General features: G+C 42.3%; 1 protein-coding gene across 4 annotated transcripts in view; it reads right to left on the bottom strand.

Moving 5' to 3' along the window:
- FSTL1 (follistatin like 1) overlaps nucleotides 1-2,102 on the bottom strand; it is a 53,285-nt gene extending 51,183 nt beyond the window's left edge. For 2 of the 4 annotated variants that reach the window (XM_081571892.1, XM_081571890.1), the window contains exons 1-2: nucleotides 1,600-1,714; nucleotides 1,382-1,438 (exon numbers count right to left, since the gene is read on the bottom strand). Coding sequence is in view for 2 of the 4 variants with exons in the window: in XM_081571890.1 (XP_081428016.1) it covers nucleotides 1,382-1,438; nucleotides 1,600-1,602 (60 nt within the window). In the remaining 2 variants the exon portion in view is untranslated. Of the gene's footprint in view, nucleotides 1-1,381; nucleotides 1,439-1,599; nucleotides 1,715-1,902 lie in introns of those variants that run through there. The other 2 variants (XM_081571891.1, XM_081571893.1) reach the window with 2 other exon arrangements.
- Between the last annotated feature and the right edge of the window lie 23,662 nt (nucleotides 2,103-25,764).

Here is a 25,764-nt window from a genome sequence, read left to right as displayed (position 1 = left end):
CCAAAAAAATTAGCTCTTTTTAATTTAATATAGTATTAGTTGCTCAGGCGTGTCCGACTCTTTGTGACCCCTGTCAGGCTTCTCTGTCTGTGGGATTCTCTAGGCCAGAATACTGGAGTGGGTTGTCATTTCCTTCTCCAGGGAATCTTCCCAAACCAGGAATCGAACCCAGGTCTTCTGCACTGTAGGCAGAATCTTCACTGTCTGAGCTTCCAGGGAAGCTCGATTTTTAATTTCACTGTGAGTAAAAACAGCTCCTGTTTCCAGATCAACCAACAATGTAGTAGTGAATTAAATGAGAGTTCAGTATAATGTGCATATTTTTTAAATGGTGAAGACCTTGCAGGCTTTTATGACTTTTCTGGGCAGAAAAGCTGTGATGCTAAGGGTGGGGCTAAACTGTAATCTGAAGAAAAAAATTCAAAGAGGGAGAATAACCACCCACCAGGGAACTATTTCTTTTGTAATGTACATTCCATTTCTTCTCCCTCATGCTTTTTAATTCCTTCCACATTTCCTGCCATAATTATCAAATGTTTGGTTTCTGACCTCACTTTTCTGGAGACTAGAGCCCAGGGAATTTACAATTGTTTATTTTCTGTCCATAAACCTTTGAGTTAATGGAGGGGCTAGTGAGTGAAGGGTTTGTTGGTTTGTTTGTAGTGTTTCAGGGAGGTCACTGGAGTTGAAAAGAAAACATACCCCAAAAGCGCTGAAATACTTTGACTGGAAACGCGGAGCCCTCAAAGAGCAGAGCAACGGATTGCTCATACTTGCGCAATGCCCAGTTTAGGAAAAAACTGAGATTTTTAAAAGGCCGTTATTTGGCTCTGATAGTAACACAAAATCCCAGGGCACTTTACAAAGAAAGAAAAAAAAAATCAGAGAATCATAATCTTACTTTATAAAAGAGAGAAAAAATATATATATATATCCCGCCCTAAAAGAAGAATCTCTTGAGCTCCCCGGACCGCCCCCCCGCCCTTCCCCAGAAGATAGACTCGGAAGGGAGAAGGCTCCAACTATTCTCAGTTTCCTCTCAAGTGAAGGAAAGAACTCAGGCGCCTTTTTGAACTCGGCTCCTGCTCGTGTCGCCGCCTCTGTCCCAATCGGCCCTGCTCGTCCTCACTCCCCCTCCCCACTCTCCCTCCATATTAGCCTTGGTGGGGCTCCAGCTTACGGCCCAAACTACTTTTCCTGATTTTTAAGGTTTAAGTTTCCTAAGTAGCATTTCTGCTCCGAGCGCCCCCTCACCCGGCGGATGGAAACTCCCAGTCCGACCCGGGGAGAGCATCCCCGGGGATGCACGCACCGCCCGCGCCACGCGCAGACCCCAGTGGCCCCGGCGCCCGAGTTCGGACCTGCTCAGAGGCTCACCTACCTCGGCGTGGACCCAGGCGACCGCCACCAGCGCGAGCGCGAGCCAGCGTCTCCACATCTGCGGAAGAGAGAAGAGCCGGACTGAAGGCTCCGGGCCCCGTGCCGACCCCGGAAACTTCCTCGGGTCCCGGCGGCTCGCCCCCTCCGCCCGGCCACCCTCGGCCGCTCAGAGGGGTCGCACCAGTGCGCTCGGCTCCGCGCCACGCACCCCGCTCTCACCATGGTCCCGTCCCGGTCTCCGGAGGGCGCGGAGCAGGGGGCTGCAGCGAGCTCTAAGGGAAGGTGGGAGCTTCGCGGATCGCCAGCCTCAGAGGAAATCCGACCTGGGCTCGCCGCCCCTTAAGACCCCTCCTTCCCCGACAGCCTGCCCCCCCCAGCTCCTCCCCATTCTCCTCCCCCTTCTGCAGCAGCGGCCCCCGTGGCTCAGGCTCCGCTCCCTCCTCCCAATCCCTAGCTACCTCGAGCCCGCAAGCGTCCGAGCGCCGCTGAGCCCCTTTTCCCACCAAGCCCCTGGTTTAGCACCTTTCTGACTCCCAGGACGTGGAGACGGAGTGGGGAGTTGTCCTGGGGGGGGCCCTGCAACAAAGCGAGTGTGGAAGGGGGAGCCTAAACCCCACCCCCGGGAGGGGCATGTGGCTTGCGGCAGCTCGGGCTGGCTGCGGCGGTGGCCAGGTGGGGCGGTGCTGGGGAGGGCCCCTGCTCTGACGGGCGGCAGGAACCTGGGGGGAAAAAAGCCCTGCGGCGTGGGGAGCTGGAGTCGCCCCCTACAGCTGATAGAGGGACCCCTGCAGCCCGTGGTCTGGGGCGATACTGTCGCCAGAGCATGAGGAAGGGGACTCAGGGCCCAGAAGAGACAGGCCAGCCTGAGGAAAGCTGCTTTGGGTCCAGCTGTGGATTTCCTGGGGGGGCGGGACAGGGGAAGGGAGGTGGAAGCCATCCTCTGCTGACAAGGTCCTGATTCCAGCGTTTGCCAGCAGCCTCATCCTGTCCTTCCCTTCAGTCCAGGAGCGACCGGTGTCCCCTTGCTCTCCTCCCAGCTTCATCTGTGCCTATTCCCATCCCTGCCAGCCCAAGTCCTCTCCATGTTCATGCTTCACATCTCCACCAACTTCTACCCAGAGGCCTTCACATCTGTGCTGCCTCTTTGTCGATGTTGACTCCCTGAACTGCTCCCAACCCTAACTTCTTTCCTAGCCTGTGCCTGGTGTCCTTGGTGCCAAGAACAAGTCCACTTGACACCTCAGATTTAAGGTGCCCAAGGCTGAGACCCACTTCCCACCAGCTCTGGGCGTGCTCATCCACGTCTTTCAGAGTGGTGCCTGAAAAACCTATCTCCACTTCTCGGACCCCAGTTGTGACCATATCCTGGCAGGTTTTCTTTGATATCTCCCGTTCATCCTTTCACCCCAGTTCACATTTCCACTTCCCTAGACCAGACCTTCATTCTCCCTCACTCAGGAATTCTAGAAACCACTTCTGGTGGCCCTTCAGCTCCTGGTTTTCCTCCCCTGGTCTTCACTGCAGTCCATTGCCATATTATCTCTACATAAACACTGTCTTCCTCATGCTCTTTCCCTGCTCAGAAACTTACTCTTCCCACATCAAAAACAAAAGTCTTTCTTGCAAGTCATCCATCTAACCTTACAAACTACTTATATAGGGCTTCCCAGATGGTGCTAGTGGTAAAGAACCTGCCTGCCAATGCAGGAGACACAAGAGACGTGGGTTCGATCCCTGGGTCCAGAAGGTCCCCTGGAGGAGGGCATGGCAACCACTCCAGTATTCTTGCCTGAATAATCCCATGAATACTCACAAAAGCTACTTATATGTTTTCTACTCAAATCAGGCTGTCTTCTCATTGTTCTCTGAACTTGTCATATGCACTCTTTTACCATGATTTGTTAAATGCATACTGTTGCAGTCTTAGGGGTCTTCAGATAACACCCACAAGGCCCATGCAAGTTCAGAATCCATCGAGATAGCTGCAGGAGTCAGACTGGTGGAAAACAAAATGTCAGCTTTGTCCCTGGTAAAAACTGGAATGGTACCGTGGCTTTAGATCTGCAGGGATAAAGACCGGCTTGTACTTCTGCCCAGAACTGAACATATCCCACAATGGAGATGCGGGTTCGATCCCTGGGTTGGAAAGATTTCCCCTGGAGAAGGAAATGGCAACCCACTCCAGTATTCTTGCCTGGGAAATCCCATTGACAGAGGAACCTGGTGGGCTACAGTCCATGGGGTTGCAAAGAGTCAGATACGACTCAGTAGACTAAACAACAACAAACAACACAGTCACAAGCAGAGTTGGAAAGTCTGCTTGTGAAAGCTGACTATAGTTTTACAACTTCTGGAAAAGCAGAAAATACATGCTTCCTGGGGCAAGCCTGCTTTCCAAACTTGAGGGTTCAGAAGGACACGATGCCAGTTCCTCCCTCAAGCTCACAAGTCAGGCAGTGTACTCCTGTTTCCTCGTTATGGAAACAGAAGTAGGGAATAGACACCCCCCCCCCCCAATAGTTACCCTGTCCCCATCTCTGTGCTTGGACTGAAGGGCACTATGTTGTACAAGTTTTCCTTCTGCCCTCTAATAACTCACAGTACTTTTCATCCCTGGCATGTGCACTGTACTCCCTCAGAATCTGGCAGGGTGTCCTCTCTGCCTTCCTCCTTTTGTCTATTAAAATTCTGTCTTTTTCTTTTCTCTTTTTCCTCAGGATCAAAGTAAAGTTTCATTGCTTTTTCTAGCATCTTTTCTGGCAATAAATTGACACAGTGGAAAGCACATGAGGTCTAAGGTCAAATGAACCTGGCTTTCAATATTACATGGACAGACCATGGAGTCGCAAAGAGTCAGACTCGACAGAGTGTCTAGCACACTTTCAGTGTGTTGCCACCTTATACCAGCTGTGTGACTTTGTCAAATTACTTGAGCTCCCTGAATCTAGATTTCTGCGTCTGACAAATGGCAGCAATAATGCCTTGCAGAGGCTTGTGGAATTTAAATATGGTGACTTAGAGTAAGTTCCAGGCAGGTAGCAGACCTCCATAAATGGCAGCCGTCATTATTTTGTTGATGTGCTTTGCTTATGAATTGCAATTATTATATGCCAGGTACCAACTACAAGAACCAGGTCTTACTTTATTTAACTATCACAACAAACTGAAAAGTATTTTTTCATTGCTTCCACTTTCCAAGTAAAGAAACTGAAACTCAGAAAAATTTGGGTACTTTTCTGAGGTTAATAGTTTATTATATAGGGGCTTCCCAGGTGGCACAGTGGTAAAGTATCCACCTGCCAATGCAGAAGACTCAAGAGATGAGGGTTATATTCCGGGGTCAGGAAGATCCCCTGGAGGAGGGCATGGCAGCCTACTCCAGTATTCTTGCCAGGAGAATCCCATGGGCAGAGGAGCCTGGCGGGCTGCAGTCCATAGGGTTGCAAAGAGTAGGACACAAGTGAAGCGACTGAGCATGCACTCATACATATAGTGTCTAACACTTGTTTGTTTAGTTGTTGGTTTTGATTCTTCAGCTAGATTTTAAGTTGCTGATGGCATAAACATTGTTTTTCATGTCTTTACTCTTTCCACATTTGGGGCATAATTGATCACATTGATTATATGAAAACTAAAGATTCCTGTTAATCAAGGGCACCACAGAAATGTGATAGATTAGATGTTCAGTATCTAAAATGGACATAACTGCAATAAGTGACCCCTGAAAATCAATAAGAAAAAGACAACAAACTCAATAGAAAAATGGGCAAAGGGTATGAACAGGCAGTTTCTCAAAAAAGGAATCCTAAATGGCCAATAAATACAGAAAAGATGTTCAAAGTAACTGGTACAATTTAAACTATCCAACAACCTTATAAAATCAGTATTATCTTATTACCTCCATTTTATAGGTAAGGGAACTGAGACACAGAGAATTTAAGTAACTTGTCCAAAGTTACATACGAAATAGTAAATATTACTTTATATTCATTACAGTGGCAAAAATGAGAGAGTTGGACAATGCCAAATTATAGTATGTGAGTAGTGTAGTCTTTTCTGATATACTGTAGTGATTAAGAACATGGGCTTAGGAGACAGGTTGCCTTGGTTCAAATTTGCCTTGATAGTAAATTTTGGTTTTATTACTTACTCAGTAACCTTGGGCAAGTTACTTATCTCTGGTCTCAGTTTCCTCTTTTGTAAAATGGGGATAATAATAGTGCTACTAGGGGAAGAATTCAATGGAAGGATCTTGCAGGATACTGATGATAATTCTGTGCTACAGAGTATGGTTAACTTGACACACTATAATAAACACTAACTAAAACAAAATTAATCAAAAATGATAACAAAACAAAAAACCAAAAGAGCTGATAGCTGTATCATGAGGAATTTTTTGGTTGCAGATGATCGAGAAGCCAACTTGACTAAATGGCTTATGCAATTACATAGAATTTATTCTCCCACTAGCTAAGAAATCCAGGGGTAAATTTGACTTCAGGAAAGCCTTCAATTGGAGCTCAAATAAGGTCACCAATGATCTAATTTCTTGCCATCTCTCCCCTTTATTTTCAGCAATCTTTTTTTCATCCCTGGATTCCACATGGTGGCTCCTGGGAGTTCCAGTCTATGCTCTCACTGTGGTAAATGGGCTGCAGTGCCAGTCTTATCATGACCTTGGACTACCCCCATCTAGGTGAGGGAGAGAGTCTCTTTGGGGTTCACTTTTTTTTTTTGACTGCCTTATGGGATCTTAATTCCCTGACCAGAGATCAAACCTGGACTATGGCAGTAAAAGCACTGAGTTGTAACCACTGGACAGCCAGGAAATTCCCAGCATTCACTTTTTAAAAAAGAAAGCCAAAATTGAGTTTCTTGATATCTCCATACCAATTACTTTGATTGGAGGATGGACTGGGCTGACTGGCTTAAGCCAATGAGGATCTATTCAGAAGAAAATCAGGGTAATGTTGACAGGAAAGGCAGGAATGAATGCTGGGACCAAGTCAACCATGTCCACTGCAGCAATGAATCACCAACCTACACTGTGAAACCAGCACTCTCCAAAGTTGGGGTGCCCCTTTTCCCAGAGGGTATGGAAAAAGAATATTAGAATGTCTATTTTTACTCATTTCCAACCTAAAAATAGAAATTAACTTTGCAAGTAGTAGACAGACTCTATTTCTCATATTTGGTCCCTGTGTCAGACAGTCATGGATTACACCCTATTGCCAAGCACCATGAGGAGACAGCGGGCGTTCTCTCCACCAAGGGATGGATGCAGCTAGCTCCCTTTAATATATTGTGATATACCGTGGTGTGCCCCCTTACATGGATTTACATAGTATACAATCTAGTTTTAACTAGATTAAAAACATTTTAGCTACAGAACCGTAAATTGAGGATAAACCTTCTTCCTACTAATAAGAAAAGGGTAGAGCTGACATATTTTCTACTTCTGAAAAGAGCTCACTGACTGCCACATTAACAAGGTAAAAACAAATGACTTAATTAGATCTGATGAGTCAAGCTCAAAAATAACAATAAGACTATTTGAAATGTGGATTCATTCATTATTATTTGTGATATCTTCATCCTTAGTATGTTTTGAGTTACTCAGTAGGAATACTTGGAATTACCAAGAACTTTAGAAACCATGTATCTGGATCATAAAGACATTAAGACAGATACTTGTTTTTGGAGAGTGATATTTGCAATACTCATTTCAGTACTTTAGAAAATTTCACTCAATTTGATATTAAATTTTAGAGACACTCTTAGGTTTCTTACTTAATAGCAAAGGACATACCTTGAGGGGAAACAATTATCTTCATGCTCTAATTAAGAATAGTAGAAATAGTACATGGAAAACAATATGATGACAAGCTAAAACACATTTTTGGTCAGCACACATCATTGGAATTGGCAAAAAAAAAAATACAAAAATTATATATATATATGGTTTATACATACACACATCTGAAAATTAGCAGGAAAAGCAAGTATTAAAGCAAGTTACACCATGCAAAGTTACTACATAGGGATGAAAATATGGATGTCTCAATGTTTCTCTTCTTCTTAAAGATTGATTATATTGTTTCAATAATGAAATCAACAAGGAACTGCTTTTTGTGTGTGAGCAACTACAGAAAGCTGTAGTACTGGAAAAGACGCATTCTTAATAATAAACGACTTCTTTTATGAACTCAGTATCTTCTGGAAGCACTGTGTAAGTAAAGCCGAGGAGGAGTGGCTGCTTTGAACAGAGCAGAAGGACTCAGGGTAACATTCCACAGCTACCCCTCACAGATGGAATCCTGTGCCCCGCAATTCACAGATGAGCTACAAATGAGTTACTGCAGCAAGGATACTGAGGTCAGAGCTGCATAGCATGCTATCGAAAGCCATTGGTGTGGCTAATTTTATAAATTAACATAGAGCAGGATATTTTAATATTTAGTATTGATATGAGAAGTGACTATGAAAATATTTTGTGCCACATGGAGGCTCACAGATTGTCTTGAGACACAGGCCATAAATGTTGTTGAACTTGAAAACACAAATCTTTGCCTGATATAAAGACTGCTGTTCCAAATTTTTGGCTTTTTATGTGATAACAAGTAGAATGCTACCTATCAGATTAAAAAAAGAACCCACATACAATTTACTACTATATGGAAAATTTGTGTTGCTTATGAGTGAGAAAGTAATTGCTCTCTGAAACAAATGTGCTGTGGAAAAAGTATTTTGAAATTGGATGTTTGGAAGCTTTTCATTGTTAGGTGATTTTGTTGTCCCAAACAAAAATGGTGTGGCACCCATAAAAACTCATGTATGCACATTCTAAAAACTTTAACAAAATTTTCTAACCCTGTTTAAAAAGCTTCCAACAAAGAGTTTTAGTAGTTTATCTATGAGTTTGTAAAAAGTTAAAGAAGGTAACTTTCAATTAATTTGAAGAGCAAATGATTTCTGGAGGAGATGAAAATTGACTAGCCGAATTTCAACAAAAATTTTTTGCATGATTGGTTTATAGTGCTGTCTGGAGTAGGAAATGGCAACCCACTTTAGTATTCTTGCCTGGAAAATTCTATGAACAGAGGAGCCTGATGGGCTGCAGTCCATGGAGTCACAGTCGGACATGACTGAGTGACTTAGCATAATCTTGTGACTGGGCCATTGATGCACATCAGCCATCTAGATCTGTGCATGTTTGGAGTGTATTAAGAGTCTTCTAGGGCTGCCGTAGTAGAATACCTAGAACACCACAAACTGGTGGCTTACCCAACAGCAATTTATTTTCTCACAGTTCTGGAGGCTGAAAGTGTGAGATGAAGGTGCTGGCAACATTGGTTTCTGGTGAGGTCTCTCTCCTTGGCTGGCAGATGGACACCTCCTTGATGTGTTCTCACGTGACCTTTTCTCTGTGTGATTGCATCCCTGGTGTCCTCCTCTTCCTTTAGAAACAGCAGTCCTATTGGATTAGGGCTCCACCCTTCTGACTTCTTTTTACCTTGTGTGTGTGCAAATCACTAAGTTGTGTCTGATTCTTTGCGACTCCATGGACTGTAGCCCATCCGGCTCCTCTGTCCATGGGAGTCTCCAGGCAAGAATACAGGAGTGGGTTGTCATTCCTTCTCCAGGGGATCTTCCCCAACCAGGGATCGAAGCCAGGTCTCCTGCATTGCAGGTGGATTCTTTACCATGTGAGCCACCAGGGAAGACTTTTAACCTTAATTACCTCCTTAAAAGCCCTATTTCCAAATACAGCCACATTGGTGGTTCAACATGTGAGTTTTGGGAAAACACAATTCTGTCTATAAAAAAAAAGTCTTTTTTACCTCTCAGAGTCATCAAGCCAAATATCAAAATAAACTGGACTTAGGATCAGACCTTCAATTTTCTCTGTCACAAGATGTTAAGCAAATATTTTCTAAATAAAATAAAAACACCACTCTCACTAAATTTATTATCATTAGTTTGCCCGGAAGAGCATAAAGGTTTTTTGACCATTGATAAGTAAAATGATGTGTTTTTTGAATGTTGTTTATCTTTAACTTGTCTTCTTATTTCATATTTCCTGTATGTTTTATAATATATTTAGTCGGTTCATTGTTATTGGTGGAGGTATGTCATCAAAAAGTTTGAAGACCACTGCTACAGAAAACTAAATCTTACACTTAGGCCAAAAGATTTCTAGAAATGAATATAAAATTTACTATTGTTAATCACATTCATTGTGACATTAATCAAATTTATTGTGACATTTTGTTTAATCATTGAGAGTACCCGTGACAAGATGTTTTCATCAGCAACTTGGGCAAATATTTGGTACAAATTTATGTGTTTATTTACATACACAGAACAACGTATAATTTATATGTATGCCTATTCCACCCGGTCTAAAGTTGCTAGATCCACACAATCTTCTCCAAGTTAATTTCTGAAAATTCTATAAATTGGTAGTATAAATGATCATGTTATATTCATAAAACTATGGTTTATGATAACAATCTCTCATACACTTGGCAAGCCTACTCATTTGAATAAAGGAATTTGTATCATGAAGCACTCCGATATTTAGTATACATTTATTCCTTTTGTAGCCAGCATGCTTTCACCCCACTTCAGGTAACCATGCTGGATTTCCCTCTAGAATACCACTCTTCTTTCACTCTTCATCCTTGTGTTCTACTCCACTCCTGAGGTAAAGCAATGATCTCTAGGGTAAGCAAAGCACTGCCTTTCATTCTTCTGATCACAGTTTAGCAGTAGGCATCTAGCAGGAGTCAGACCAATTGGGCCAATGAGATCCAATTTCAAGATTTTTGTTCTACCCATCAGGGAAATCTACTTTCTCTTCCACTGGTCAGGGTACAAGACATGTGAGTTTGAAACTGCAAGGGGCCACCTCCTGGGACTTGAGATGCCGCCAACCTTAAAGAGACAGAGCCAAGAGATGGAGCCCAATAATATCATCAGAGCCTCAAACTGAGAGGTACCTGATTAGCCTCAGACTTTTTAGCTTTGTTGTCTGCTTGGTTTTGCTCAAGCGTCTTATGTTGAGTTTTTTTTTATCACAATTGCAGAAAGTCCCAGCTGATCATCAGACCATAAATATAATTACACAGTGTTTAAACCAATAAAATACCTAGCATAAGCAAATGCAACAGTCCTTTAAGCCTTATCTTTGTAAGAGTTATGAAACATCAAAGCTAGGAAAAGGAAATGATTTTCTCAAACTCTTGCAAAAGAACAGATGTTCTGTCTATGGTACCAGGCTGCCTCCTCCACTTCCCAGCTTGCTGCAGACACAGGCATGTGTATTATTTAAGACACTTTTAATACAAGTGACTAAACTCAACTTATGGTAGCCTAAGCCAAGTGTTACTCAGTTGTGTCTGACTCTTTGTAACCCCATGGACTATAGCTCATCAGGCTCCCTGTCCATGGGATTTCCTAGGCAAGAATACTGGAGTAGGTAGCCATTTCCTTTCCCAGGGGATCTTCCCAACCCAGGGATAGAACCCAGGTCGCCTGCATTGCAGGCGGATTCTTTACCATCTGAGCCACCAGGGAAGCCAGGAAGGAACTCATTGACTGGTGATGATATATGGTGTTGAAGGAAGAGCTGCAAGAAATAAGGTCTTGGGGACTTGAATGAGACAGGTAGGCAAAAAAAAAAAAAAAAAAGAATGCTCCCTCAACTCCCATAAAGATATACTTACTTCCTAATCTCTGGAACCTGCAAACGTTACCTTTTAATGCAAAAGAGTGATTACTACTTATATGGCAAAGATGTGATTAATTTGAAGATCTTGAGAGGAGGAGCTTATCCTGGATCACTTGAGAGGAGGAGCTTATCCTGGATCACATACATTATTATAAGAGAGAGGCAAGTGGATATTCTATACAGACAAAGGAGGAGAGGAGACACAGAGAGAAGGTGTTATGAAAGATGGAAGTAGAGGTGGGAATAGTAGTGGCAGTCCCCAGAAGCTGAATGAGGCAAAGGACAGAGTCTCCCCCAGAGTCTACAGAGGGAGCACTGCCCTGCCCACAGCTTGATTTCAATCTTCTGGTCTCCAGAATGAGGAGAGAGTAAATTTCTGTTGTTGTAAGCCACCAAGGTTGTGGTAATATCTTATGGTACCCCAAGAAATGAATACAATATTCAATACTAGAAGTACTTGCTCTTTCTCTCTCTCTCATCAGTGCACGTGCTGAGTCACTTCAGTCGTGTTTACTCTTTGTGACCCCATGGACCATAGCCTGCCAAGCTCCTCTGTCCATGGGATCCTCCAGACAAGAATACTGGAGTGGGTTGCCATGCCCTCCTCCAGGGAATCTTCCTGACCCAGGGATCTAACCTGGATCCCTTATGTCTCTTGCATTGTCAGGCGGGTTCTTTACCACTAGCGCCACCTGGGAAGACTCTCTGCTTAATCTGTAGTTTTAGTTTCTCCATTTGGCTGAGTAGATGGCTAGTGCAAGTCCCCAGATCGCATCCTCTCAGCTTTGGTACTGCAACAAGAAGGGAGTGTTTACTGATATTTTCCCAAGGTCCCTACATCCAACCCAGGGAAGGTTTCTGATTGGTTCTGTTTGTATAATGTTCTGGACCCCACCCCCATCACCATATGTTTGGACAAAGCATATTGTCAACCGGGTGGTCCTTTCCTTGGCTGTATTTTGGCTGTGATACCATCCCTGTAGCAGGCATCACATGCTGATTAACAGCTTCCTAAAACACATGGGGCTAGAGGTTTTTCCTAAGAAAAGACACGAGGTGGACTGAAACAACAAATATCCATAACAAGGCATTTGGCCAGACTCCTGGATTCTTTCCTAGCTTGGGACACCATGAGGCTGTGTAGGGTTATGGGCAGAGGAACAATAGATTTGTCCCTGGGACATGGGCTATTGGATATTCCTTCCTCTAATCCAGATGTATGGGCTTCCCTGGTGGTTCAGATGGTAAAGAATTCACCTACAATGCAGGAGACCTGAGTTTGATCCCTGGGTTGGGAAGATACCCTGGAGAAGATACCCTGGAAAATGGTACCCACTCCAGTATTCTTGCCTGGAGAATCCCATGGACAAAGGAGACTGGCAGGCTATGGTCCATGAGGTCTCAAAGAGTCAGATACGACTGAGTGACAATCACTTTCACTTTTTCACTTTCAGTCCAGATGTAGGTGTAAAGAACTGCCTTTGGAATTTATGTGGAGATCAGAAAAGCTGCATGTTTGATCAAAATGTTGGTCCCACCCTCCTATAGGTTCCAGTCAGAGTGGGACTGGTCTAGGCTGGATGAGAGGCTGGCCTCAGTGGTACCATGAAGTTAATTGGCAGTCACAGGTTATGGATGGGCTGGGCCTCTCCTGAGAGGACACCTGGGGATAGGGATTTTCATGGCCAGAGCTCAAGGCTGAAGAGAGCCCTTTCTCATTTTCTGGCAACTTCATTTCCCTCTCGGTTCCCCCTTTTAACCTTCCTTCCTCTTTTTATCTCTCATCGTCTCTCCTAACTCCTACCCTCAGGAGAAGAAGCAGGATGTTAACGCACCAGCTGTGGGCTTTGTAGAAAGTAGTTTATGATTTTTTTCCCTCTGCTGAAAAGCAATGCCTTCCCTGCCTAGTTTTGGTGGAACACTCTATTATCAGCATAATCACTGATATTTATCATAAAACCTCACAGACAGATTCTTCCAGAGTCTGGGCTACTCCCTAGGAGCAAATCAGGAACTTTTGAGCAATGGCAGGGCTTCTTTCAGATTCTTAGGTATTATTTTTAATGTACCAGCAAAACCTAAAAATGGAAGTGAATAAATGCAGCTGGTTAAAGGAACTGACCTGCACATGAAGGTCATGCAATAGAAGAATTTGGTTCACTTAGGATATGCAAAAGTGGCAGAAAATGTTCATTTTTACTGGCTTTTCATGAAATAGAAATGTCGCCATTAACCTGCTGAATACAGCTCAGAGTGAGCCTGCCAGAGAAGCACCCTCCAGCTGGGTCTGCCCCTAGATGTTTCTTCTTTGTCTCTCATTAAATTTTTAGACACTTATGGCTTCTTCCAAAGAAAGCTGGCTCTTTCAAGCTACAGACTTAAATAGCTGTAATGGATATATGGAGGAGGGAAAGGTAATGTCTCTTCCTTGCAGAGAGACTATTTTTTTTTAATGTGAAGAAATGGTGCTACTGCAATATGAATGGAAATCTGTGGACCAGGTTGACTGTGTGTTGAGGATCCCCAAGACCAATTCCAGTTCCATGATTCTCTAGGGGGACTAACAGGACTGGGCATATAGTTGTGTTTACAGCTATGATTTATTATAGTGAAAGGATACAGAGCAAAAGCAGCAAAGAAAAAAGGCACATGGGGCAGAGATCAGAGGAAACCAGGTTCGGGCTTCCAGGAGTCTGTTGCTATTGGAGTCAGTCATAATGCACGGAAATCTTCCAGCCACAAATTGGGACAACATATGTGAGATGCTGCCCATCAGAGAAGCTGATTAAGACTTGTGAGCAGGATTTTTAGTGGGAGTTGGTCATGCAGGCACACTCTGCCTAGTACCTAACAGAATTCCAGAGCTTTAGAAGAAAAGCAAGTGTTTGGCATAGCCACACTGCTTGCACAATTTAGGCACAATGGACCACTCTCATAATTTCTGGGAATGGTGGGGACCCTCCTGAAATCCAAGTTTCCTGATGCCAGCCATGGACCAACCTTGCAGTCAGGACTTTCTAAGGATAGCTGTCTCAGATCTGCTATGTTAACTCTAATCTCCACAATTTTCCAGTGTCTGTAGCTTTTCCTGCATTAAGGAAAACTTGAAGTTATAAAACAGAACTTATTAAATATAAATTGGGAGATAAACCATGAAGCTTTAAATGTCTGTCATGACCCCACCTTTCTTTCAAATTGGGTTTATATGTCACATGTTTATCCTGTTCTCCTGGCCATAAATGATCAAACAAGAGATTTCTCCTTGAGTCAAAAGCTAAAAATGCAGTTGGATATGACCTAGACCAAGAGTCACAGAGTCCAACCAGAAAGGGGAACGTTATGGTGGGACATAACTAACTGATCCCATCCATTGTCTTTTGAAAAATAAATGCTAGATGGAGAAAGGGAAAGTGGGTGACTAGAGCTCAGACTGAGTGAAGGAATGTTGAGTTGTTGTTCCAGGTCTTTATGAAGATTGCTATGCTCCTCAATCTTGGAAGTCTACGGTCAAGACAGAGAGGAACCCTCCTGTCTGACATTCTCAAGTATCCTTGCAATAATTCCTTCACTGATACGGCTGTGTCTTTTCCAAGCAGCCTGAAAAAGCCTAGAGAACATGGTGTAAATATTTCCTTTACAAAGAGATTTGGCAACTAAAATGAAAAGATTGTACTAAAGAGTGTCCAAGGAAACTTGAAAGAGTACAGTTTAGGTCAATAACAGGAAATAGTACCTTACACTGCAGAAAGGAAGTTTCAGAACACATTTCAGTCCCTCAAAAATAGAAAACATAGATGGGCTTAAGAAAAGCTTCAAAACATATCTATGTGGTTGAGTCATAAGGAGTTATTGGGAAAAGCTCAATATGTTGGGACTATTTCGTCTCCTATGAGATGGATGTCAGGAAGGAGAGTGATGATCTCCTAAGACATAACTCTAGTGTCCTGGGCAGGACCAACTCAGGATGGCCTGAAGCAAGGGTTCCTCTGATGAGGCAGCCAGCAGGGTCTATGAAGCTGAGAGTATACCCTGAGGATTTGAGTCCCAGAAGCCCTACACCAGACCTGAACAGTGAGTGGAAACATTCTGATGGACTCAGTGGGAGGCAACATTCACCACTGCATCCAAATCAGGCTCAGAGCAGGAGTATAGTGTATTTATCAACTTGTCTGTGGATTAAATATAACTCAAGAGTCAACATTTTGGGTCTCTGCAAGGATGAAGGTAATTAGGCGTAGGCTTCATGGGCACACCCCTAGCCCAGGTTGTTCTTGTGAAAGGCCCTCAGAACATGCAGTCAGTGTAGGGAACACAGAGCCTGCTACCTGGCTAAGCACTTCAGAGACTCTCATTGACATGTTGCATGAGGCAGGACTGATTAGAAAGGATGTTTTCATTCCAACACCATCACCTTAAGAAAAGGGTAGATAACCTCTCTTTATCTGGCATGTGACCTTATAGTTGAACTTGAAGTATCTGGGGTTGTTCAGAGATAGTTCTATAATGGGGCAGGAATACTTGCTCTGCGATCGCTGTTCCCTGGTGAGCTTCCTGCAGTTAAAATGATAAGGGTTATCTGAGAAGATCCAGTTTTAGCATTGGGGCCATTTCCATTCTTTGTTATTAAAAATGGGCTCAAGTTTTCTTTCTCTATAGAAGGAGGGGAAAATTAATATCTCCCTCAAAAGCATTCAGGGCACAGTTATGCTTTTATATACAGAGTAGAGGTTAAGACTACAGATTCAAGTATATGAGAGATCTGCAGCTTACTAGCTGCTTGGGCCAGTTACCTAAGCTCTTTGCTCATTAGTTTCTTCTGTAAAATGTGAACAATAATATCACACAGGGTTTTTGTGAGGATGGAACTGGATAATGTATATAAAACACTTAGTATAATACCTAGCACAGAGTGACTGCTCATTGTATATAAAACAGTTAGCATAATGCCTAGCACAGAGTGAGTGCTCAATTACTACTCAGCTATTTAACTGTTTTATTTTTTCATAGGTCCTGAACCTGCATACAATTACTTTATTCCAGAACTTATTCTATTTTTATTTTTTATTTTTTATTTATTCATAGGTACTGAACCTGCATACAATTACTTTATTCCAGAACTTTCCAATATCAGAATCCCATCACTGTAAGTGGTCAAGAGCAGAATGTTTTATAGACATTAAGGAGGCGTAGGTTGGGCCATTTGCAAAATGATGTAGGCCTAATATCACTGATGAACATAGATGCAAAAATCCTTAATAAAATTCTAGCAAACAGAATCCAACATCATATTAAAAAGATCATACATCATGACCAAGTGGGCTTTATCCCAGGAATGCAAGGTTTTTTTAACATCTGCAAATCAATCAATGTAATACACCACATTAACAAATTGAAAGAAAAAAACCATATGGTTATCTCAATAGATGCAGAAAAAGCCTTTGACAAAATTCAGCATCCATTTATGATTAAAACCCTCCAGAAAGCAGGAATAGAAGGAACATATCTCAACATAATAAAAGCTATATATGACAAACCCACAGCAAACATTATCCTCAATGGTGAAAAATTGAAAGCATTTCCCCTAAAGTCAGGAACAAGGCAAGGATGCCCACTTTCACCACTACTATTCAACATAGTTTTGGAAGTTTTGGCCACAGCAATCAGAGATGAAAAAGAAATAAAAGGAATACAGATAGGAAAAAAAGAAGTAAAACTCTCACTGTTTGCAGATGACATGATCCTCTACATAGAAAACCCTAAAGACTCTACTAGAAAATTACTAGAGTTGATCAATGAATATAGTAAAGTTGCAGGATATAAAATTAACACACAGAAATCCCTTGCATTCCTATACTCCAATATTGAGAAAACAGAAAGAGAAATTAAGGAAACAATACCATTCACCATTGCATCAAAAAGAATAAAATACTTAGGAATATATCTACCTAAAGAAACAAAAGACTTATATATAGAAAACTATAAAACACTGATGAAAGAAATCAAAGAGGACACAAACAGATGGAGAAATATACCGTGTTCATGGATTGGAAGAATTAATATAGTGAAAATGAGTATACTACCCAAAGCAATCTATAGATTCAATGCAATCCCTATCAAGCTACCAATGGTATTTTTCACAGAACTAGAACAAATCATCTCACAATTTGTATGGAAATATAAGAAACCTCGAATAGCCAAAGCAATCTTGAGGAAGAAGAATGGAACTGGAGGAATCAAGCTGCCTGACTTCAGGCTCTACTACAAAGCCACAGTCATCAAGACAGTATGGTACTGGCACAAAGATAGAAATATAGATCAATGGAACAAAATAGAAAGCCCAGAGATAAACCCACGCACATACGGACACCTTATCTTCGACAAAGGAGGCAAGAATATACAATGGAGAAAAGACAATCTCTTTAACAAGTGGTGCTGGGAAAACTGGTCAACCACTTGTAAAAGAATGAAACTAGAACACTTCCTAACACCGTACACAAAAATAAACTCAAAATGGATTAAAGATCTAAACGTAAGACCAGAAACAATAAAACTCCTAGAGGAAAACATAGGCAAAACACTCTCCGACATAAATCACAGCAGGATCCTCCATGACCCACCTCCCAGAATATTGGAAATAAAAGCAAAAATAAACAAATGGGACCTAATTAAAATTAAAAGTTTTTGCACAACAAAGGAAACTATAAACAAGGTGAAAAGACAGCCTTCAGAATGGGAGAAAATAATAGCAAATGAAGCAACAGACAAACAATTAATCTCAAAAATATACAAGCAACTTCTGCAGCTGAATTCCCGAAAAATAAACGACCCAATCAAAAAATGGGCCAAAGAACTAAACAGACATTTCTCCAAAGAAGACATACAGATGGCTAACAAACACATGAAAAGATGCTCAACATCACTCATTATTAGAGAAATGCAAATCAAAACCACAATGAGGTATCATTTCACACCAGTCAGAATGGCTGCTATCCAAAAGTCTACAAGCAATAAATGCTGGAGAGGGTGTGGAGAAAAGGGAACCCTCTTACACTGTTGGTGGGAATGCAAACTAGTACAGCCACTATGGAGAACAGTGTGGAGATTCCTTAAAAAACTGGGAATAGAACTGCCATACAACCCAGCAATCCCACTGCTGGGCATATACACCGAGGAAACCAGAATTGAAAGAGACGCGTGTACCCCAATGTTCATCGCAGCACTGTTTACAATAGCCAGGACATGGAAGCAACCTAGATGTCCATCAGCAGACGAATGGATAAGGAAGCTGTGGTACATATACACAATGGAATATTACTCAGCCATTAAAAAAAAATACATTTGAATCGGTTCTACTGAGATGGATGAAACTGGAGCCCATTATACAGAGTGAAGTAAGCCAGAAAGAAAAACAATACAGTATACTAATGCATATATATGGAATTTGAAAGATGGTAACGATAACCCTATATGCGAGACAGAATAAGAGACACAGATGCATGGAACAATTTTATGGACTCTGAGGGAGAAGGTGAGGGTGGGACGTTCTGGAAGAATAGCATTGAAACATGTATATTATCATATGTGAAACAGAACACCATTCCATGTTCGATGCATGTGACAAGGGCTCAGGGCCGGGGCAATGGGATGATCCAGAAGGATGGGATGGGGAGGGAGGTGGGTGGGGGGTCCAGGAAGGGGAACACATGTAAACCCATGGCTGATTCATGTCAATGTATGGCAAAAACTATTACAATATTGTAAAGTAATTAGCCCCCAACTAAAATAAATAAATTTATTTAAAAAAAAAATGATGTAGGCCTTTGTCTTTCGTGGATTTCAGTCTTGTGGTTTCAACTATTCATAAACTGTCTCAAGGGTTGTGACATGGTATATGTTATATATATAGTATATATATATACATATAGCCTTAATCTAAAAGGGATAAGAAGTAGTGAGGATGCAGTAGAATCATTCTGAGTACCCATCCAGTCATTCTCTTCTCTGAGAACTGCCCCCCACAAAAGAGGTGGACCCGTGGAGGTAGCTTTGTGCCTTGTGACCCTTCACCACAGCTGCTGGGACACACAACCCAGGGAGAGCTGATCTGATGTTTGGATCAAACTAATTTTCTCTCCTGAATTGTTCTCTTTTCAGGAGATACATGAAGAAGAAATTGGGGGTCACATCTCATGATATACATAACTTATTTTCAAATGGTTCAGGAAAAACTGTATATATGTATATATACTGTACAGGGAGAGAAAGCATCACAGAATTAAAACATCACAGAATTAAAACAATTAATAAATCTAACTGAAGGGTGTATAAATGTTCACTGCACTGTTATTTCAGGGTTTTTTTGTGTTTAAAATTTTAAACATTGGAAAAGATTTCAATGGGAAATAGAAAGCCCTTTTAAAAAGGTCGGTGATGAACTAGAAAGGTGGGATGGGGGTAGGGTGGGAGGGAGGCTCAAGGGGGAGGGGATATACATTTACTTATAGCTGATTCACATTGTTGTACAGCAGAAACTAACACAACATTGTAAAGCAATTACACTGCAATTTAAAAAAATTATTTAATATAAAAAGTAAAAATAAATAAATAAAACTCCTTGAGTTACAATGAACTCCTGAATCTCTAGCTGTTTCTCCCAGGCTTTGAACTGAGAAATTGCATGTGATCTTGGGTGGAGGGCCAAGCATGCACAGAAGAGAAAGCTGTACTTCAGAGAGAGACAGAGGAAACAGAGATGCAGAAACTTGCAGAGGGGAGAGAGCCCAAGATCCCTGGGAAAAGGGAGCATGGGGTGCATTCCTGACGGCTTGGTTCTGCCTCCAGAGGCCTGGTTCTGGTGCAAGGTCTACCTCTTCTTTCCGTCTCAGAGGTTCATGAAATACTCTAGTAGTCTTCCAATAAGCTATTATTATTTATCATTATTATTTTGCTTAAGATATCTTGAGTGGTTCTGGCCCTTGTGAATAAATGGACTCCCATCAAGACCCCTGGTAGGTCTGTGGTAACAGGTGCTTTGGGGCATGCACGAGCCTTCTCCTCTGAGTTGAGGTGGGGAAGAGTGGCTTAACTGGAGAGTATGCCTTGCAGACTGCTAGCTTCTGTATCTCAACGCAGTCGACCTGGAATAAAAGTATTAACTGGGAGCATATTTTTCAATTGTACTTGACAGCTTTTGAAAGGATAAATCACATGTGTAGTGGGAACATATCTTCAGACCACAAACTCAGGTGTGGGCTAGGGGGTAGGTAGAGTAACATTTGCTCCTTTTCAATGCTGTGTTTAAGTACTCTCTTCAGCCTTCCTTCTACCTGGTGGCAGAGTCTGAGTTTGCTCCTTGGGTTCAGTGTTTTTTTTCTTTTTCCCTGGGGGAGCGAGTTGGTGAGGATGGGCTATAACCCTGGGTTCATCACGACTGATGCATGCCTGGCACCTTCAAAGATCTCCCTCACCCTCTGGTTTTCCTGGCCCTCCTGCTCTCTTGGGGTCCTGACCTGCTGCCTTGGTGCACAGGGACTCTCTGAGGCACTTTTGGCCTCTAAGCCCATACCTTCTCTAGGGCCAGCCCCTGCAACTGCTCCACTGCTTGCAGGGGTAGATCATACCACTCCACTCCCTGGCCTCTTACTTCCCCAACAGTTTCCGAGCATTTTGTTCACCTTCTTCCCTGGCTTAGCACGTGGAAGGGCACAAGGGCCTTTCTCAAGCCTTTCTTTCTTTCCTTTTGTGCAACTGTGGGATGGCGGACTGGATCCTAGACCCTTCCCTGGAAGTCTTCTCAGTCTACTGTTTATGGCATGTTTCTCTTAAAACAGTGTTTTATTCTTACTAGAGTACCTACACAGAAATAGCTTATTTGGTTGTTTTCTTTAATTACAAAATGACCAGAACCAACAAAGAGAGCCTTTCTATATTGCTCTTTTAGAAACATGGGAGTCACAGTTTAATAATATATAATTTGGCATGATTTTATGCCCTGAATTTTTGGGAGTATTAACTTTTGATATCTAAAGGCAAAGCTTTTAGATCACAAAACCCTTTCTTCTTGCAAAGCCTATTTTGAAACTAAGAACTGACTTCTTTGCTATTTGCATTATGTTGTAACAAATCTACCCTCAGACAATGACGGCTTCAGGTCTAGGTCAAATGCAGATTGGACAAGGGACAGCAGAAAGTGTGGGGGTGGGGAGGAGGAGAAGACATTGGGTCATATTATCCACTCTATATGCCAGTGGAGTCTTCCTGAACTGGGGGATTTAAATAGATCCCAGAGTTCCCATTGCCAAGCTCAAGGTTTTCTTCTGTGAAAAGGTAAAAGATTGTCTCTTGCCAAAATTCTGCTGTACAATGACCTCTCATCCACCTGAAACCTGGACCGAACTTAATCTAAACACAGCTAGGGATAGGAAGTAGCAAAAAAAGTCACGAAAACAGGTTTCATAGAAGCCATACACCAAAGAATTCATTTATAGGCAAGCCCTTTAAACCCTCCAATAAAGCTTATTTGTTTTTGTTACATATTCAAAGACACTCAAGTTATCAAGTTTCTATGCCAGACTGAGGCTGGTAAGTGATAGGAGGATCTAGTTGTACATTGTAAACAGTACGAAAAGTGACAGAGGAGTCAGAAATACAACAAAAAATCAGATACAAACATTTAAAGCATCAGTGCTGTCTAGGGATATCAGTATAAAAATAACATGTCTCAAATTTCTCTTTTGTTTCTGTAATCAGAACTATAATTGATCAGTGTCTTAGAGGTCAGCGGAAATTCAGAGGAATCTAATCCAAGTATGAAATAATGGGATTCATAATTTAATAATATGACATAATAATAGTGTGACATGATTTTATGCCCTAAATCTTTTGGAGCATTAGCATTTAATAACTAAAAGCCAAGCTTTTAGATCTTAAAACTTTTTCTGCAAAGACTATTACGGGCTGAACTGTGTCTCCCTCCAAACTCCTATGTTGAAGCCCGAACTTCCTGTACCTTAGAATGTAACCCCCTTGGAACTTTACAATAAGTATTATCTGGTTTGGAGATTTTTATTTTAAAAAATTTTTGCTATGCTATACACAGTATACAGGATCTTAGTTCCCCAACCAGGGATCAAACCCATGCCCCCTGATTTGGAAGCACAGAGTCTTAACCACTGCACTGCCAGGGAAGTCTGAGAACCTTTTTTTTTTTACATATATTTTGTTATTTTCCTTATTCCCCCAAATGTATGTAATGACTGAGTATTAATTTTAAACCAAGACAAAAGCCATCATAAAATCTTTACCAAAGATCAGATTGTACAAGAGAGATCAAGTAAGACAGTGACAGATTTTATTTTCTTGGGTTCCAAAATCACCACGGACGGTGACTGCAACCATGAAATTAAAAGACATTTGCTCCTTGGGAGAAAAGCTATGGCAAGCCTAGATAGATATTATAAAGCAGAGATATCATTTGCTGGCAAATATCAGTCAAGTCAAAGCTATGGTTTTTTCAGTAGTCAATGTATGAATGTGAGAGTTGGACCATAAAGAAGACTGAATGCCAAAGAATTTATGCTTTCGAATAGTGGTGCTGGAGAAGACTCCTGAGAGTCCCTTGGACTGCAAGGAAATCAAACCAGTCAATCCTAAAAGAAATTAATCCTGAATATTCATTAGAAGGACTGATGCTGAAGCTGAAGCTCCAATGCTTTGTCCACCTGATGCGAAGAACTGACTCATTGGAAAAGATCCTGATGCTGGGAAAGATTGAGGACAGGAGGAGAAAGCGACGACAGAGGATGAGATAGTTGGATGGCATTACCTACTCAAAGGATATAAGTTTGAGTAAACTCCAGGAGATAGTGAAAGACAGGGAAGCCTGGTGTGCTGCAGTCCATGGGGTTGCAAAGAGTTAGACACAACTGAACAAGACAGTACAAAATACATTTGATTATTTGGTTGTTGCTGACCTTAATGGAAGGCATTTAAGTAAGTGACAGTGACAGATGCCAGAGTGCTTGGGTGGAAGAGTGACTGAAAAGTGAGGAAGTGAAGATATGCTGAGAACATGATAAGGGAGCTGAATTTGGGGGACCCTTTTTTCAGACGGGAGAAGACCTGGATATATTCTTGGTAAAGAGGAAGTAGCTCTTAGAGAGGGTAAGATTATAAAAATACAGACAAGAGAGCAAGGCCTGGGAGAGACAGGCAGGATTGGGCTGAGGCCCAGGCAGGTGAGGAGGTTAGCCTGGGGCAAGAGGACTGAAAGCTCTTCTGGGCCAGGAAGGAAGGAGGAAAGTGAGTAGGTAAGTTGAGAGGAAGAGGAAAGAGAAGTTGAAGGGTTCTGGCCTGATAGCCCATTTTCTTTGTGACAAATAGGCTGGAGGAAGGGCTGTGGAGAGTATGTGGAATTGTCAACACGGAGAATGAGAAAGGGCATTTAGTAGGGACAAGTGAAATCACTGATGGTCAGGGCTGAGGGCCTGGTCAAGGTGGGGAGAAAATAGGGTTATAGAGAAAACAGTGAGTTACTAAAAGTTTTTGAGGAGAGGAGCAATGTGATGACAAGTGTGTTTCAGGGAATTTATAAAGAGCTGGTATACCAAATGGTACAGATAAGTTTTGCCAGGTCCTAGGATGACTAGCAATGGGGTGAAGGAGGGATGGTGAGCAGGGCCCTCCTGAAGGAAAGCCATTTGGATCTTTAGAATAAGACAGAGGTCATAAAGCCACATTTCTCCTTGAGTAGCTGGTCCCTGTGACACTCTGACAATAGGGGACACTAAAGGGAGACTGGAAGGCTGGAGGGGATTCTTGGAATTGTTTTGATTTTTGTTCCTGTCAGTGTCACCTCAGGAAAGACTGCTCACCCATTGATGACAATGGGTTCTGGTTCCCACTCTTCTGAGCAAACCTCACAGCATCCCCCCTGGAGACACCAGCCCCAGCCACTGGCCACGTCTCCTCAGAGATGAGTTCCAGCTTGGTGGGTCCATCCCTGAGCTCCGGAGGCACCAGCACTGACAGGCAGCCCCCACATTTGGATCCCAGCTCGGTAGGGCCACTCCTCTAAGCCTTTAGATGCTGATAACCCTGATCTCTTCTCTTTTCCCCTTGCCCTAGGATGGGAGCTGCTTCCTGAGTTCTCTGTTCCCTCCATGCTCCTCCTTCACCTTTCAGTCTCCAATACCTGCTTAATCAATTTCAGTAGTTAAGTCTTTCTGTAAAAAAAATAGCTGATGAAGTTTTTATTTTCTTGATTAAATCCTTACTATGGGGTCACCGTATTAGTTTGCTAGGGTTGCTATTGTAAACTACCAGCAACTGGGTGGCTTCAACAGCAGACATTTATTGACTCAGAGATCTGGAGGCTGGAAGCCTGAAGGCAAGGTGTTGGCAAGGTTGGTTCCTTCTGTGGGCTGTGAGGGAAGGATCTGTTCCTTGCCTTTATCCTTGCTTTAAATGGCCATCTTCTCTCTATGTCCCTTCATACCATCTTTCCTCCATGTGCGGTTCCAAATTTTCCCTTTTTAGAAAGACACCAGTCATACTGGATTAGAACTCATCCTAATGACCTCACTTTAATTTGATTACCTCTATAAAGACCCTGGGGCTTCGCAGGTGGTTGCAGTTGTAAAGAATCAGCCTGCCAATGCAGGAGACACAGGAGAGGCACGTTTGATCCCTGGGTTGGGAAGATCTCAGGAGTAGGAAATGGCAACCCACTCCAGTATTCTCGCCTGGAAAATTTCATGGACAGCGGAGCCTGGCAGGCTACGGTCCATAGGGCTGCAAAGAATTGGACACGTCTGAGTCACTGAGCATGTACACACGCACATCAAGACCCTATCTCCAAATAAGGTTACATTCTAAGATACTGGGGGTTAGGACTTCAACATATGGGGGTCACAGAATTCAAACCCAAACTGTTACCTTCAGCATAATGAAGAGCAATTAGAGAAAACTGTGTGTTTAACATTTTCATAGCCAACTTCTACCTCTATATCCCTGGATAAGTAGCTTAATCTGTCAATGCCTTATTTTTATCTTCTATAAAGTGGATATAGTAACTCCAACTTCAAAGATTAAATTAGGTAGTATAAAGACATGTCAATTCTCCCTTCTTTTTCATATTTTCTAGAAGACAAATCTACTCCACCACCACCTCTCCCCCAACTCCATTATTCTCATTCTATTTAGATAGAAAGATGAAGTTTGGTTGCTCCCAACTGACTTTGAAACTTGACTGATAAGCTATACTGACCACGGGAAATTCATACCTCCACCACCAGCTCTATACAGTCATTCATTCTAACTCAAGTGGTGTTACCAGGACCGCAACCCAGCCTTCCTTTGCTCTGTAACTCGTTTCTCTGCTCCCTTTGTCGTGATCTGGGTGTGTCTCTGTTAGAGACCCCACTTTCCCAAACAAGTTTTGGCCAAATTTCTGGCAGCTAACCACACCCCTGTCTCTCAGGGGAAAGTGCTTTTCCACATACTACTTTGTTTAGAAATCCTTGTTCCTGGAAGCTAACATGCTGTGAGTCGCTTAAAATGTAATGGTTACCTATGAACAGCACAGCTAAATATAGTCACGAAAAAATGCAGTATTCTGAAACAGAAGAGCATTGTTTAAATGAGATTTTGAA

This window comes from Giraffa tippelskirchi, chromosome 2 (assembly GCF_054371585.1).
Source record: "Giraffa tippelskirchi isolate mGirTip1 chromosome 2, T2T-mGirTip1v1.2.pri, whole genome shotgun sequence".
Lineage (NCBI taxonomy): Eukaryota > Metazoa > Chordata > Mammalia > Artiodactyla > Giraffidae > Giraffa > Giraffa tippelskirchi.
The sequence above is the reverse complement of the archived record's forward strand: the minus strand, read 5'-3'. Positions and strand labels throughout refer to the sequence as shown.